The sequence below is a fragment of the Erythrolamprus reginae genome, chromosome 2 (genome assembly GCF_031021105.1).
Source record: "Erythrolamprus reginae isolate rEryReg1 chromosome 2, rEryReg1.hap1, whole genome shotgun sequence".
NCBI lineage: Eukaryota > Metazoa > Chordata > Lepidosauria > Squamata > Dipsadidae > Erythrolamprus > Erythrolamprus reginae.
In genome coordinates, this window is record NC_091951.1 from 285,461,212 (window position 1) to 285,478,735 (window position 17,524).

At 36.2% G+C, this 17,524-nt stretch overlaps 1 protein-coding gene across 6 annotated transcripts in view; it reads left to right on the top strand.

Annotated features, from left to right (window-relative positions):
- The window catches only part of SECISBP2 (SECIS binding protein 2), a 33,203-nt gene that overhangs the window by 13,063 nt on the left and 2,616 nt on the right, over positions 1–17,524 (top strand). For 2 of the 6 annotated variants that reach the window (XM_070742815.1, XM_070742814.1), the window contains exons 6-16: positions 2,734–2,797; positions 3,250–3,407; positions 4,660–4,809; positions 6,273–6,374; positions 7,643–7,783; positions 7,927–8,065; positions 9,347–9,516; positions 11,422–11,593; positions 12,292–12,451; positions 16,030–16,250; positions 16,434–16,588. In XM_070742815.1, the coding sequence (XP_070598916.1) occupies positions 2,734–2,797; positions 3,250–3,407; positions 4,660–4,809; positions 6,273–6,374; positions 7,643–7,783; positions 7,927–8,065; positions 9,347–9,516; positions 11,422–11,593; positions 12,292–12,451; positions 16,030–16,250; positions 16,434–16,588 (1,632 nt within the window). The remainder of the gene's footprint in view (positions 1–2,733; positions 2,798–3,249; positions 3,408–4,659; positions 4,810–6,272; positions 6,375–7,642; positions 7,784–7,926; positions 8,066–9,346; positions 9,517–11,421; positions 11,594–12,291; positions 12,452–16,029; positions 16,251–16,433; positions 16,589–17,524) is intronic. The other 4 variants (XM_070742817.1, XM_070742816.1, XM_070742819.1 and 1 more) reach the window with 2 other exon arrangements.

Consider the following 17,524-nt stretch of genomic DNA (forward strand, 5'->3'; position numbering starts at 1 on the left):
GTACAACTGCCAATCTCTATTAAGGAAAAATGAATAGAAATATATGTCCATGAAAAAAGTCAGTTCCATTGCATATTAGAGAAAATTTGGAACTGAATTCTTAGTTACCAAAAATGTTCCTATAAAAATGACCCTCAGACATTTTTATATATTATGTATAAAGTATCCTTTTGGGGGGGGGAGACAAAAGAATTATTTGATTTATATTTATAAAGAGAAAGAGTTGGGTTGGCAGCTAAAAATGTTTCAATTTTTCTTTACACTTGTGTATATAATAATTTTTATATGGGTTGGTTTATTCTGCTCTATAATAATTTTGTAGTTGTCTCACAGTGAGTTCAACGTGCTGAATGCAATAATATAGCTTACCTTTTGTACTATATAGCTAGCAGATAATAAATGTTAACAAATCATGCTTGCTAAATAGAAAATTTGGACGGCCAAGTATTTATTGGCCAAATGTGAGTTTTGATGTGTGGTGGTTATGTTAAATGGGTCTGATAAATTAACTTCAGCGATAGATTTTTTTCAAAAACTTTTATTCAGATAAAATACTTAATTTCTTCAGTTCTTTTTACTCTACCCTCTTCCCTCACTCTTTTATGAATTTAGCTTCATTTATTACATACAAATAGATAGGAAATTCAGAGTTTAAGTAGTAATGACCAATTTGCAAAGTATAAATCCACCCATTTCCAATGAATTCTATATAAGAGACTTAAAGATTTTTAAAATAAGGATTTTAGAGGGTAAGATTTTTATGCCTGTCTGGCAAAGAAAACGCACATATGTATGTATGTAGAGATGTATGTATGTATGCATGTATGTATGTATATACAGTGATCCCTCGATTTTCGCGATCTCGATCTTCGCGAAACGCTATATCGCGATTTTTCAAAAAATAATAAATTAAAAATACGTCCGGGTTTTTTTCTACGCCATGGTTCAATCATTTTCTCATTTCTCTTTTTTTCTCCCCTTTTTGCTATCATTTCTCTCTCTCTTCCTTCCACTCTTCTCTCTCTCTCTTTCCTTCTCTCTCCCCCACTCCACTTGCCCACGAGAAGAAAAAAAGCAACCTCTGCCGGGCAGCTCCCCTTGTGCCCTCGCTTTGTGCCTGGCTCTTGTCCCTCTCTTTTGGGGATTTTTTCTTCTTTTCTTTTTTCGCCTTTGCCGCTTGGTCGCCGCCGAGGAGAAGCGCGGGGAGGGCGAGAGAGGGAGATCGTGCCATGCGAGGTCCCTGCAGAGCAGAGGGGGTGGCGGAGGCGGCGGAGGCGTAGCGGCGGCGGCGGCAGGCAAGCTTGGAGACGCAGCCTCGGCGAGCCGAAGATTTCCGCGGCTCTGACCCAGAGCAGGAAGGGCTGGTGGGGGCGGCGAATCCACCTCCCCAGCCACCGGCTCCACCATCTGCGCATGCGCGGCCATGGGGAAAAAAGGGCGCGCATGCGCAGATGGTGTTTCCACTATATCACGAAAAATCGATTATCGCGAGAGGTTTTGGAACGTAACCCTCACGATAATCAAGAGATCACTGTACAGTGGTACCCCTACTTAAGAACTTTTCTAGATAAGAACCGGGTGTACAAGATTTTTTTGCCTCTACTTAAGAACCATTTTCTACTTAAGAACCCAAGCCCGGAAAAATTTCCCAGGAAATTTGAGAGCAGCACAAAGGCCCGGCCATTTTCCTGCTATTCCCCTGGATTTTTCTCTCTGGCGCTGTGTATGGCAGGCAGCCTCACGCCGGGGGGTATGGGAGGTGCATGCTCCTCCTTGCCACCTCAGAGTCCCTTTTTTTTAAGCCTTAAAGTTTTTTGATTCCCCTCACCTCACCTTCTTCCTTCGGCAGCGACTGTCCTCCTCCCACCCAAATTCTGAGCTTTTATTTCTTTCCTAATGGGTTTGCACGCATTATTTGCTTTTACATTGATTCCTATGGGAAAAATTAACATAAGAACATAAGAAGAGCCATGCTGAATCAGGCCAAAGCCTATCGAGTCCAGCATTCTGTGTCACACAGTGGCCCACCAATTGTCCATGGGGATCTTGAGCAGAAAGAGAAGGCAAGACCCTCCCTTTCCCCTAACTCCCAACAAATGGTACTCAAGGGAATCCTGCCTGCCTCAACCAACATAGAGGCGGCACATGGACATCCATTTTTTTGAGCAGTATATATTGTAGATACATCAATAACTATGACAGCTTAGTGGCATTTGTACAAATTTCACTTGGAAATCCTATGTTCTTTAACAGACACACTGAACACTGTAAGTAATAACTTAAGGGAATAAAAATATAACTAACAAGTTAAACACTATTAAACACTGATGTTCACTTACCTTCCTTTGCTGATTTACATAATGGGGATTGCTTCTGCTTAAGAACGTTTCTACTTATGAACCTGGTCACGGAACAAATTAAGTTCTTAAGTAGAGGTACCACTGTATTTATATTTTATTTTCAGTGGCTCTTGTAATTTGTAATTGACTGTAAATCAATATGGATTCTCCATTGTACATAAATTATATATTTGATCCTGAAGAATTCCTTTCTGCAACAACTGAAGTTATTCTGGAGCAGTTTTTAATTTTATTATGAACTATTATTTAATTTATTATCAGAGTGAGGTTTTACTTTTGGATTGACTATGAGTAGAGGTGCATGTGATAAATTATTTTTAAATTACACTAAATTGTACGTATTTTCAACTAAAGGTGTTAATATTTACTATAGGGTGAAGTATGTCGGAAAAAGCATTTGCCAACAAGACCCTTCAGTTCTTCATCAGATCCGGGAGGTAAGCACTATCCAGAATAATATAGCTTGGCTTCATGTTGATGCTGTATTCTGCTACTTTAGAATTGAAAGCCTTAACTCACATTCCAGTTCTTACTTTATAAAATAACTGTGCTTAAAATCTATTCATTCTGCGGATAAAATACCTATACATGTAATCAGTCTGTTTCAACATATACAATAATCATTGAGGATTTCCTGTTTTCATTTTCCCCATAAAATAAAAATCATGATTTCATATAAAGTCAGCTCTTAGTTTACTCTGATGCATTGGCATCCTTCAGTCTCAAAAGACCATGGTAACATGCTCTGATGTTAATTTGAATAATACATTATGTTCTCAGTTCCTCAGGCAAGAAAATAACCAAGCTCAGAGAGCACCAAAGATCCCTGATTTTCAACTCTTAGTTTACAAAGGTATTAGTTTGAATTAAATATTCTCTCTGTTCTCAGTTCCTCAGGCACATCCAGGCCATTTTGCCGAAATACCCTTATCTTGGGCCACTGTGCTTTCTCAAACTCCTAAAAAAGTTGTTCCAGTTTCAGCTCCAATTCTGGCAAGCCATCGTTTAGAAAGTAAAAAAACAAATAATACTTCTGAGGATTACAAGGTATGAAGATCAGTTTTCAAGCTCTCTCATTGTTTCGTAATAAACCAGAACTTTAGTGAACCTGCAGTACAGTGATCCCTCGATTATCGCGAGGGTTACGTTCCAAGACCTCTCGCGATAATCGATTTTCCGCAGTATAGTGGTGCGGAAGTAAAAACACCATCTGCGCATGCGCGCCTTTTTTTCCCATGGCCGCGCATGCGCAGATGGTGGAGGCGGGGAGCGACGAGAGTGCGGAAGCTGACAGATTGCTTTGAATGCCGGCTGCCCCCGCCCCCCCCCAGCACCCGCCCGGCCACCGTTTGCCGCTCACCTGTTCACCCGGCCGCTGTTTGCCGCTCGCCCGTTCACCCGCCCGGCCGCCATTTGCCGCTCGACTGTTCACCCGGCCGCCGTTTGCCGCTCGCTTGTTCACCCGCCCGGCCAGCCGCCGTTTGCCGCTTGAGAGCAAGAGGGGGAGAGATAGAGAAAGAGAGAGAAGGAAAGAAAGAAATGAGAGAGGTAGGAAGAGAGTGTGAGAGAGGAAGAAGCAAGATAGAGAAAGAGAGAGAGAAAGAAAGATGAGAAAGGAAGGAAGACAGTGAGAGAGAGGAAGAAAGAGAAAGAGAAGAGTGGAAGGAAGAGAGAGAGAAATGATAGAAAAAAGGGGAGAATAAAAGAGAAATGAGAAAATGATTGAAGCAGAGAATGACAGGAAAGAAAGAGAAAGAGACAGAGAAGTGACTCTTGGTGATGACGTATGACGTCATCGGGTGGGAAAAACCGTGGTATAGCAAAAAAAACGTGGAGTATTTTTTAATTAATATTTTTTGAAAACCCGTGGTGTATAGCGTTTCGCAATAATCGAGATCGCGAAAATCGAGGGATCGCTGTATAACATATTTAAATGCCTGGTTTTGTAAAAGGAAGAATGATAAGTGTTATAAAAATCAAACACATGAATAATATTTTTGCCTTGAATTAATAATATCCATTTCTCTAGAATATGTTTAATACAAATGGTATAAAAATATTTTAATGAATATATGAGATTAAGTAACCCAATTTTCTTTTTCTGTGCATAAAGACCCTCCTGATCAACTTTCATTGATTTTTACTTCATACCTCTTTTCCATTTATATTTATTATTTATCTGTATTTATTTAAAAGATTTATATGGCTGCCCATCTTAAATGTCTCTGGGTAATTCACGATAACAATAAACCAATAAATACAACGATCTCCTAAGAAATATTTATTTCTACTTATACAGCAATCAGAAAGAAGAGAAAACGCAAATAACCTTGAAGAAACAGCAAATAAAAAGAAGAAAAAGAAGAAGAAAAAGAAAGCCAGATCAAGCAATGAAATAGAGAAACTTGATATCCAGAGGTTATTAGTTCAAGACCCTCCAAGAATTCAGGTGCTAAAGCTAATTATCTGACTCAACTAATTATGTATTTGTGAAGGAATTATAGCACAGTATAATTTAAAGAAATAAATAATTATAATTTAAGCTTCACATGACAATCAAAAATCTTTTACATTTTATTTTATGTAAAAATAAAAATTAAGCCAAAATTCCAGGCTTTAGTATAAATTGCTTCACTTAATCATTTAAAATGTTAAGTCTTATTTAAAAATAAAGCCTTGACCTTTTTATTTTACTTTTTAATGCCATGTGTAAAAGTGATAATACATAAGTAGAGAAAATTACAATATTCATATAAAAGTTACATATTTTACTACTAAGTAGCACTTAGCACTTTAGATTTATAGACCACTTCATATATACCCCCAACAATGTGAGTCCTCATTTTACCGACCTGAGAAGGACAGAAGCCTGAGTCAACCTTGAGCCTGGTGAGATTTGAACCACTGAACTGCAGCAAGCAGTCAACTGAAGTGGCCTGCAGTACTGCACTCTAATTACTGCACCACCTAGGCTCCTTAATACTTTTAAGTGTTAAACTGATGTACTGATGTAAACAGTGTATAATAACTGTTTTTCTTTACATTCGTAACTTTTGGATTAGTACTGTTTCCACTAAAAACTTTATAATATCTTTAACAACATTAGGGATTTTTTTTCATCCCTGAAAGTGAAATAAAACAAACAAATACAGAGACACATACAGTACAGACAGTGAAAGTAAAGGACACAAGAGAATGGCTTTGCTTAATGCTTTTAGTTTAGTAAAACACACTGAAAATTCATGAAAATAACTATAATATTACGCTCTAAGTGTAATATTCTTACTTAATCACTTACTTAAACTAATTTGAGCTGCACATTCTTAAATCTCATTGGGGTTTCTTCTGAAAGGGGTGGCATATAAATTTAATAAATAATAGCTTTTGAAAATGGTGAGTTCATGTGCTTTGGTTTTGTATTTATATTCTGCTTTAGCGTTCAAAAACTTTGAAGTACATTATCCTTCATAATTTATCACACAAGACTATTGAAAATATATGTTCCATATTCCTTTTTACTAAACCAATATGCCTTCTGAATATATGAAAATGTGAGATGCAATCTTGAGAATTCAGAATCGGAGAGTCTTAATTATTGGGTCAACTTAGCTGCTCAATTATATCATCAAAATTAGAAATATTGTTTCTTTACATAAGACAGATGTTGCTTCTCTTTTTTTATCACTTCACACAAAAAGAAGAAAAATACTCAGAACCAGGAGCCAGAGATAAATGATATGTTTGTCTTTGAACTACTTACAATCGAGGGAGGGGGTTGGGTTAGCATTGTTCTTGTTTTAATTGTAAGGCATTTAAAAATCTCAGGAGTGACGCAATCTCAGAATTGTATTTGTAAGTAAATAAATTGTTTCCTATCCATATCTACTCAAAAATTTACTTTGATTTATGTAGGATGTTGAAGAATTCCCAGATTTAGCAGCTGCTTTTGACAGAAAACGTAAACAGGCAACTGAAAATATTCCTTGTTTAACACCTATTATTGAGAAGACTAAAGTAAGAATTATTATTTGTTTCCATTTTCACTTTTAAATGGGTATTCATTTTTTATTTTTTAATCTATATTTGTTTTATCATAAAAAGTAAAATATAAAACAGAAAAAGAAAAGAAAACAAAAACACATGTCCGGTACTAGTAACAAAAAAGAAAAAAATGGCATATAAAAAAGAGAGAAAAAGTTGATCCAATGTCACGTAAATTTAACATAATTTTTATTTTTTTTAATGGCTGGGGTTATTCCTCTCTCATTTCAAATCAGTCCTGAGCACTTTGCTCAAGTGTATTAAATATCACGAAAAATAAATGTAGTGGACTTCATTTGTTAGTCCACTGATAAATTATATGAGTTATAATAAAGGAATTGGGAATAAAAATAAAAGATACACTGACAGAAATTTCCTTTGTCTCCACCAGTTCTTCTGCAATCCAGTGAACAGGAAGGTGATATGATACAAAGTATCAATATCACCTTTTTTAACCAAAATTCTTGAAAGCTGCAAATATTCCTCATAGGATTTCTTAGAAAATAAACATAACAGATCTGCAGCATTAGAAAATAATCTTGGTAAAATATCCTTTCTGGTTTGCATTTTCATAAAAGGGTGTCTTACTAAATTTTATGATTGGGAATTGTAAGTATCCGTAAAAGGTATTTCGTGAAACATGCATCTTATGGCCTCACAACTGCTTCATGGCTCCCAATGTATTAAGAATGGCTGCTCTTCACACATTAGAAAAGCTTTGGTAATTATTTGGACTCAAAGTTGTTTGTTGATGACAACATCTCCAGGCATGCGAGATAGGATGGACAATCTTACCACATGTGGCACAGAGAGAGAGAGAGAGATGTGAAACTAAAGAACTGAAGCATAGATGCACATGTGAAAGCATCCATGGAATAACATATGAATTTAAACTTCTTGTCATAATTTTGCAGTTAGTAACTAGAATCCTGTTAACTGATGAAGTTTGAAGGCTGTTACCCATTACTAAATTAAAAACTATAAGTCCTTATTAACCAGCAACATGGTTACTAAGTGAAATAGCAACAAGGTGTGCATTCTTACTTCAGCTTTTCTTTGCAGACCTGCAAAGGTTGTAAATAAAAGGTCTGGTTGCAAAGGTTTTTTTTTCATCACCATTGTAACTTCAAACTCTTGTGAAGCAAGTCAATTGCTGAATAAGGACTACTTGTATTTAGATTATGCAACTGAGCCATAGTTTTTCACTCTTCATACCTTTTTCATTGTATTTGTTTTCCAAGGTAATCACAAAGCTCTCTACATTAGAGTCCCATGACCGTTCTCCTCGAAAGGAATTAATAATGCCTATGACAGATGTATTATCAATAAGAAAAACAGGCAAACAAGATTCACCAGCTCCAATAGACAAAAAGAAAATTCAGGTAAATTTTTTCTTCCTGTGTTACACTATCTTGCTGATGAGTTAAACAAATATTGCTGGATAGGCATGTTCACATTTTATTTCTTAGATAAAATTTGGAATGGAAAAAAAATCTCTGGGTTGTTTTTTGTTTACTTCCTACAGGATAGTCTGTCATCTAAGAAAAATAGAAAAAAGAGTCAGATTCCTGTGCAGCTTGATTTAGGGGGTATGCTGGCAGTTTTGGAAGAAAAACAGCATGCAGAAAAATTAAAGCAATCATTTAAACCTCTGGTGCTTTCAGGTATGCTTTTAATACTGTTTCTCTAGATGATAACATTCAAATCTATCACTCTTTCTATTTTGGACTTCATATATTCTAAGGTGAGGCAATTATCGAAAGACTTCAATAGTAGGAATAGAAAGAAAGAATTCAGAGAAAGGATATTATTTTATTATCTGTTCAGAGCAGCGTGGATTCAGAGCTACCAATTCTTTTGTCCTTGTTTTTGTTACATTATTTTAACATTTGCTTTGTTTTCCTATACTTAAGTTTCAATTTTTAATTTGCATCAGTACTTGTTCTTGGCTGTATTTTATGTAATTAGCCAATGCATGCTTTTCTTCTTAAATAGTCTGCTTTGAAGTAAATCTCTGCCTCCATTATGTGAGGCAGGTATAATCTATCGAAACCACTATGGGGATAATGCATAGCTCATTAGCTTTAATGTTTTTCAGTCTAAATGGTCCACTTTTATATCATAAGTAAGGCCAAGTATTGATGGCTTTGATAGTATTTCTACCATTCAAATAATGATAAATTATGATTATCATGATTTTTGGGTAATCTACAATTAGGTTGACAGTCTAAATCATTGGATGGATGTGAAAGATAAAGCAGAGTGCTCCACAAAGGTTTGTGGGAGCAGTCTGACTATATCACACAAGATTTTACAATAAGTGTGGTCAGACTTTGTTATAGATCTGAAATGCAAGGTGGTAATGACTTTACTGAATTTCAATGAAAAGTTTAATGACCTCTTAAATGTAATTTAAACATTTAGTGTTAAACTAAATGTTCATTTACAGCAGGGGTCCCCAAACATGGCAACTTTAAGACTTGTGGATTCAACTCCCAGAATTCTCCAGCCAGCTATGGAATTCTGGGAGTTGAAGTCCACAAATCTTAAAGTTGCCAGGTTTGAAGACCTCGGATTTACTGTAATAAGGCAAGATTGATAATAAATACTTGTTTGCAGTTGAGTGGATGAAGATGCAAGAGAAGGAACAAACTATAGTATTTTATCATAAAAAATAGCACTGATATAAAGAACTAATTACTTTTAGCTATGGTAGGAACAGGGCAGAGGAAATTGGCAACAGTTTACTTTTCTAAAACTACCATATTCCCAAGAGAAGGCTTGTGTAATGTATTGCTGCATAAAGAAAGGAAAATGTTCTGATACACATTCTTGAGTTCATGAGATGAGTTCACTGCTAAACCTGAATTATGCTCAAGTGCAAGTAATAGCTTCAGATTTAATGCTTCCAACAGATTATATTTACATATTTATATTTATTTCAGTTGGTAGTGGAGTAACATTGCCCACAAAGGAATCTCTCAGAGTGACAAAAACTTCATCATCAATTCAGAAAAATACTCCACACAATCCCTTGGACTCTAGTTCTCCATTGGTCAAGAAGGGGAAGCAGAGAGAAGTCCCAAAGCCAAAGAAGCCAACATCACTAAGAAAGGTACATTCCTCTAACCACTCCAAGTACAGTATAGTAGTGTAACTCTTGCTCCTACCAACATTTCTCAACCATGACAACTTGAAGATGTGTGAGCTTCAACTCCCAGAATTTCCCAGGCTGGCTGGACAATTTTGCAATTGAAATTGACATGTCTTAATGCTGCCGTAGTTGAGAAACACTGTTATAGATGCTTTGGCCTTCTTTAATACTTAATGCATACGAAACTCTTCAACCTGTTGCTATAAGAAACATATTAAGGACTAATACATTAATCCTTAGGGATGTGGGTAAGATAGAATTTGAGTGAATTCACTGTTAACTTAGAATTGCTGGAGGAGTTTTTGGGGGACAGAAATATAAAATGTATAGCTATATTGGCACAGTAGCATAACATTACTATCCTCCCATGAACTACCTTTTAGTTTAACATTAAAAAGATGCTTCTTCATGTTGATATGCCATAGTTTTCTCATAGAATTTCTCTGTTAATTTAAATGTTGCAATTAGCAACTGTCTGTCAAAGATATGTAACAGCCCTTCTACCCTTGTGAATTTACACCACCAAGTCTGCCTCATCCAATAGAACAGTTCAGGGTGATGTAACAAATAGTCTTCAGTTAGTGTTTTCTGCCATCATTTTGTTTTCTTTTTCTTAAAAAGGATTGTAGAAATAAGGCCAAAAAAATGAAAATATTTTCCCTTTTTTGCAATTGAAGGAATTTAAGGTCATTTAAAATAATACCTGTTTTTTTCAGTCTGTAAAGACCAAAGCCTTCTGATGCATGTTGCCACATTGTAATCTACATAAGACATAAGCTGGCAAAATATATCTGTTTAAAATAGTACTGAAAGTTTATTAAGAATACACAGTAGTAAAGAAAGCATGCAGGATGTTAGATTTTTAAAAATGAGTCTCAAAAATGAAGTATTAACAAAGACACAATGGGAAGGCTTAGCACAAAATGTTAACAAGGTACAGTGGTACCTCTACCTACGAACTTAATTTGATCTGTGACCAGGTTCTTAAGTAGAAAAGTTAGTAAGAAGAAGCCATTTTTCCCATAGGAATCAATGTAAAAGCAAATGCATGCGATTGGGGAAACCACAGGGAGGTAGAGGCCCTGTTTCCTCCCAAGAGGTCCCACGGAGGCTTCTCCCTGCCTTTTCCAATTACAGTTTCGGAGGCTCAGGTTTGTAAGTGGAAAATGGTTCTTGAGAATAGGCAAAAAAATCTTGAACACCCGGTTCTTATCTAGAAAAGTTCGTAAGTGGAGGCGTTTGTACGTAGAGGTACCACTGTAGTAGAAGAAAGACTACCTTTGGAAGAAATTGAATGAGGCTTGCTCAGTGCCTGTTCAAAATAAAATAAAATCCAAATACTACTCTTATCTTGATAATCGTGCACCTAGAAGTCTGCATAAGTTAGATTCTTTTTTGCATTCTGGAAGATTTCATATAAATTTAAGCTTAGATTCTTCTGTTTCTTTCTTCAAAGTTAGTCATGATTCCCAAGAACATTGAAGGGAAGGAGCAGGGAAAAACATCTATCCAATTTCTCCCATGCTCTTTAGCTGCCAAGAGAGAGGTGTTGTTCTTCCTCAGGGATTTGGACAGGTGCTCCCCAGATTTTTGGCCTATGGTGGGTCAACAGGAATAAAATCTGACCTATTGGGACTCTCCAAAAACCTACATTACTAAAGACATTCATTTCAACCCATCCCTTTGAGCACTTAAAGCAGGAATTCAGTATTTCCACATATTTAAAATCTATTCACTTGCTTTTCTATCTTTCATGGAAAATCAGACAAAAAAGAATCCTAAAGTAGTTAAATTTTGTCTGCCAACATTTCAGGAACCAGTTAACCTTATTTAGGGAAAGTCTAATGCAAGTATTTTCTTTTAAAGATTATTTTGAAGGAGAGAGAACAGCGAAAACAGCAACACAGTTTAGAGCAAATGGTTATACCGAAGAAAGCTGATGCTGTTCAGCAGAATGCAGACTCTGTTCCTGATGACGAGCAAGTTTGTAAAGCCCTCAGAGAAGGTACAGGGTTCATCGGTAACCAGTCATATCCAGGTGCTTGTAGGGAATTGATTTTTTTAAAAAAAATGTGTTAATGAATAATTGGTTTGGCTTGTTTGTGGTATAGCTGCTTCTGCACGTAAGCCTAGACATTGCTTTTTCCTACAGCGTGCACTAAAAATCTTGTTTAAAATTACCTTCCTTTTGCATATATAATTGCCACTTTTGAGCCTTTTGTAGATAGTTAAAACCTGTAGTGGACACGGTTGATCTTCATTATATCAGACTTGTATTGTAAATTGGCATCTAGGATTACCAGGTTTTCTACATGGTGCCATTTAATTTAGTAGAGAATGACTAATTTAGGCCGGGATAAATCTATTAAGGAATTATTAAAGTGAAAGTGTCATGAAAAATGACAAGCCACATAAGGAGAAGAGAAAGGAAAACCATGGAACAGGACATCTTACATATGTATTTCTATTTCTAGCAATCTTTGTACGCAAAGCAAATAGTTAACATTTAAAATAATCATATCATCATCCTTTAAAGGCAAGCTGTTTCATATTTATGATTATAGGTAATCCTCGACTTACTACCACAATGGAAGCCAAAATGCCTGCTATGCAGGTGGTATGTCAATATGTCTATTGTTCGAGTTGTCATATGAGAAGTTAAATCATACTTCTGAGGCTTCTGATCTATTAAAGAAAAAAAATAACCATTTGTGTTTACAACTCCCTTTTACGTAGAAATTGTAAAAGAAGTTGCAGAGGTCCCAGAACTTCTGACCCAGAGTAGTTCAGAAGTGGACTTGAAATGTACAGAATCCAGCGGCTCCACGCAAAACTCCATTGCACCATCACAGTTGAAATCCAGCCTTCCCAAAATCCATAGCAGAAGATTTAGAGAGTAAGTACATTGGTATCAATCATTCAAATGTTGCTTCTGTTAGGTGCCTGGGAGGTCTGTGAAGCAAGATGCCTGATGATAGTTCTCGCACATAGCTACAATCTGAATAGAATCCTTAAAGGCCTGTTCAAATGTTCAACTGAACATGTAAAAACTTTCAAACTGGATAAAGTGTGAAGATACCATTTCTTATTCTCCCCTACTTGGGTAATGTGAATGTTGGAAGGGAAACTCTATTCATACTGATCTGAAATGCCATGCAAAATTATGGGGTTTTCCCACCATGTTCAAACAAGTAATTTTGACTTGAGATTTCCAGCTGAACCTCTGAAGATCAGAAAAGTATGAAGCTGCATCCAATTTGACTTCCTCCATACGTTCAGTTACATGCTAGATTAGTAAAATTCTGGAATGACCTTGTAAGCAAATTACATTTTAGGGTGGAATTCTGGATTTGCACTTTTGAATAAGCTTGATCACTAGAAATTTTTGGTTCCCCAAAGAAGAAATTGACATTTTTGAACTGTCTTAGCCTTATATGTTTGGTTCAGGTGATGTTAATTAGGTGTCAGTTTGGTTCAGCCCCTGGTATAAGTAGGGATAAATATCTTACATCTTGACCTTGTGCCAGATAATAATCTATAGCTTTTCCAAAGACATTTCTTAATTCTATCCTTCCATCTAATTGGTAATTTTTTCCTTTTTGTACTTTGTTCAGTGTTGCCAAATGTAGGCATTTTTTCCTCCTCCGTAAGCCATCATACCGCTTGTCCAAAGTATTCTATGCTGATCATTATTTCAAGAGAGACATTAGACCTTATTTAATACAAAACTGTTTGGGGGTTTTTGTAGTCCACAACATTCTTAAATTTTTCTCCAAATCCGAAATCCTCATTCTTTCACTGTACCTCACTATCCAAGATTAATTGCTCTACATTTCTGCTGGGGAAAAATATGTATATATCTTGATTTTTTGTGATATCAATTTACCATTGCCATCCTGCAAGGGTTAATCTACTCTTTATTTCTGTAATGTACTGTCCATCTTTATTCTTGACCCTAAACTCCAAAATTATCTACCACCTTCAGTTCTTTTAGCTTTTAGTTGTACGTTCACAAAGTAAATGGATTGATATGTCCTTTGTTTTCTTACTATTTAACATTAATCCACTTCTCATTTTTATTTCAATGTTGTTTTGAGTCCAGAAGCCACCACATTCTGGACGTTCCATGAAATAATTTTAGGGCAGGAACAATTTGATAGAATTGAAATGAGAAATACTTTAGTATATTCCAGGCTTCAAGCAAAATAATATCTGGATGGGGTTAATAGGATGTTATGTGTCTCTCTATTAAGTAATGTATTATTATAAAGTGTCCTTACTTTCCAAAAACTAAGTCAGCATTTTACGCACATATCAAAAATTTCAAATTTCCAGGTTTGTTTCCAACTGTCTAGCTTTTTTGTTCTTATATAGATTGTCTGTACGATTTAAATTGAGCATTGTGTATCCTTTTCATATTTGCTTCCCAATTCTGAACAGCTATTTTTTCCACAAGTAGTTTTTACAGTGGCTTCTTGATCATTGTAAAGGTTCATCTGAGAAATAATTGGATGTTCTGGCATAACTACCCTGTTTCCCCAAAAATAAGATCTATCCCGAAAATAAGTCATGCTTTACATGTGCACATAATATAAGCCCTACCCCGAAAATAAGCCCTACTTAAGAGCCTGCACAGCCGACTGGCTGCCCATTCCATCTGGTTGCTTGCAGTGCTGTGATCATGAGGCGGGATGGTGGTGGAGCCAGGCCAGCCATACCCCAACACCTGCCAGGCAGTGGCAGCACAAACAGCCATGTTCAGCCGGAAGAGTACACAGACCCACTTCTTCTGCTTGCTCATAGCTGCAACCCAGCAGGAGGCAGAGTGGTGTGTTGGTATTGGTGGCACGGCCACAAGTTGAGGCATGTGTTGAGGTGTGGATGGCCTGGCAGCAGGGGCCTTGAGTTAAACCGGTGCAGGACATGTGAGGCAACTCCACCCACTGCCTCGTGACAGCAGCTCGAGTCCTGCCTGTCCCCCCCTCCATGACCAAACACAAGAAGTGAGCCTCCTATACATGGGAAAAAATAAGACTGAAAATAAGCCCTAATGCTTATTTTGATCCCCCCCCCCGATAAGACCCGGTCTTATTTCTGTGGAATCACGGTATTATATATTTCACATTCTAGCAAGTGTGTACTTTGATGAAGTAAGATATCTTAACTTATCTAATTAACTTTACTATATGTCCCACTTTAGCTATCTGAACTCATTAAGGGAGTGATTAGTTATTTCTATGCAATAATATTTTCCAATATCTGGCCTTCATAGTGTTGTTCTGTATATGAAGTAAAACTCTGAGTATCTTCTCTGTTTCTTCTGTAGGTTTAAACAATTCAGTAGGAATTTCATCAATGCTTGGTGCTATTCCTTTTGACAGCTGGTGTAATATCTCTTGTCGTTCACTTCTAGGAAAATCAATATATTCTTCCGCAAGAAATGTTTCTATTATTCTGAAATCCTGTTCGTAAAAAAAAGATTTGAGTATTATATTTCCAACTTCTATTTACTTCATTTGCTTTTATCCAATTTCTTTCAAGCTTCTTCCTATGCCCTAACTTGGCTGAAACCTCCCAGGATTTTTGTGATCTTTCTAAGGCTATCTTTACTTTCTTATCATTTGTCTTTATTCTTTTCTTTTTTACATTATTGAACTATCTAATCCTTTCCTGCTTGATGTTGAAAGCCTGTGTTGATTTATCATAAATCTTTTTGCCAGAGGCTTTAGCTTTCATCCTTTGTCTTTTCTCAATTCTCATGCTTTATCTGCACCTCATTTGAATAATTTCTTCTTTGAAATGTTTGAATTTTACAGGGTCTCTTATCTCTTCTGATCTCTCTTCAGGTTCTCTTTTACATAAGTGTATAGTATCTGTTCCCTTAACTGAGCTTAATTTCTGAATGTATTTCTCCCAGTGAAACTTTCTTTAGCATTTATTTAACTTTTAAAGTTTAACTTGTATATTTGACATCAATAATTCACAATCTGTTCCATGATCGTCACCTGGAAGTGAAGTGAATCTTCACCTGGCTGAACAAATTATATTTTTTGACCATCTGTTTCCTGCTATAAAGGAGATCTTATTTAATGTTGTACTTTCAGTGATGTCCATTTTGCTTATGGTGCCACATGAATATTGCATAGCATATTTTGGTTTACTATTCCACATATTGTATGTAACTAATGTAAGTATCTAACAAATCAGGATATAGCTGTGTCTAAATAAGAACAATTTTAAATGAGGACAATTGCCTGGGGTTGTTTGTGTTGTGTGTGTGTATTTATTATGAATGTTTCTCTTAAGGCATTTTTAATCAGTATTTTTGTACTTTATTTCATGGTTTCGAACTTATGTGTTCTGAACATAATCTTATTTATTTCTATGTATCTCTGATTAGAATGGAGAAGAAAGAAGGTAGGCAGGAGTCTCAGGCATTTGCTAAAATACTAAAACAATTGATTCTTTTTTTAGCTACTGTACCCAAGTGCTTAGTAAAGAGGTCGACAGCTGCGTTACAGATCTCCTAAAAGAGTTGGTTCGTTTCCAAGACCGCTTGTATCAGAAAGACCCTGTGAAAGCCAAGACAAAACGCAGACTCGTTATGGGACTCAGAGAAGTGTTGAAACACCTGAAGCTGAAAAAGTTGAAATGTGTCATCATTTCGCCAAACTGTGAAAAAATTCAGTCAAAAGGTATATTTTTGAACATTAAGAAGATATTTACCTAAGGCAAACAGATGACTTTTTTGTGATGTAGTTTAGTGGGACATTGGGAAATCCCTCAGGACAAAAATGAAGAGAAATTAATTACTCTTGTCAGCAAAATTATTTTAACGGTTCATTCTTTTAATTTGGTGATGATTTTTTTTATCACAGGTGGGCTGGATGAAACTCTGCATCTCATAATTGACACTGCCTGCGAACAGAATATTCCATTTGTTTTTGCTCTCAATCGCAAAGCTCTAGGGCACTGTGTGAACAAATTAGTGCCTGTTAGTGTGGTTGGCATATTCAGCTATGATGGTGCTCAGGTAAGTTGTGCTATAACCACTGTTTGCCCTCTTCAGTTAATATTTCAGCTTTTAAAAGTCTTAATTATTAGTATTACAACAGCTACTGCCAGCATTTAAAAAGATGCCAATCAATGCTCCAGGGTATTTTTCTACGCCCTTAAGTAACTTGGTGCTATTCTTAGAGCAATGCAGAATGGTTTGTTCATGATTGCTGGTAGTAACCCTGTTGCCACCCAGCAAACATGTCCGTTTTATGCAGTGACTTATACGTTCAGTGCAGATACAGTATCTGTAAAAAGAAAGGTTTTGAGTGCGTGGCTAAAGTTACTTTGTTTGTTAGATTTATATGCTGATCATCTCACTCTCAGAAGCAACCTTTTTCAAATAAAAGTTGACTTTCATTGAATCAGGGCTCTTCATGGATGCTTTGCAGTCGGAAGATGATTTTGTCTCAAATGTATATCTGTCAGATACTCCTTTGTAATAGTTATTGAGTAACATGGAAGAAAATTATGTTTATGTTTGAAACTTCAGCAAATTGCTTTCTTTTTGCTTTCCTGCAAACTCCTACAGAAATTCCCTTTTGGTTGCAGCAAAATATTATTTCTAACTTGTTTGAAGAAAAAATTGCTGCACTTTGCCCATGCCCGAGTTACTCCATGTAATTCAGAAGATAGTATATTACAAGTGTAAACAAGATGTACTGTATAGAAGCTGATTAAAAAGAGATAAGTGATTAATCCAAGGGCCTTTACAAGAGAAGATATACATATTTCCCAAATGCTCCCACTTCCTGAAGTTAGTGGGGGGGGGGGGAACCTAATTTTCCATTTAATTTTAGTATCACCTTTCCAGTATTTCACTATCCAACAATAATTGCAGTTGTTGGTTTATTAGCATCAGTCCATTCCTTATATTGGTGCAGCATCTAGGGCTGTTGTCAAGATAATAAAA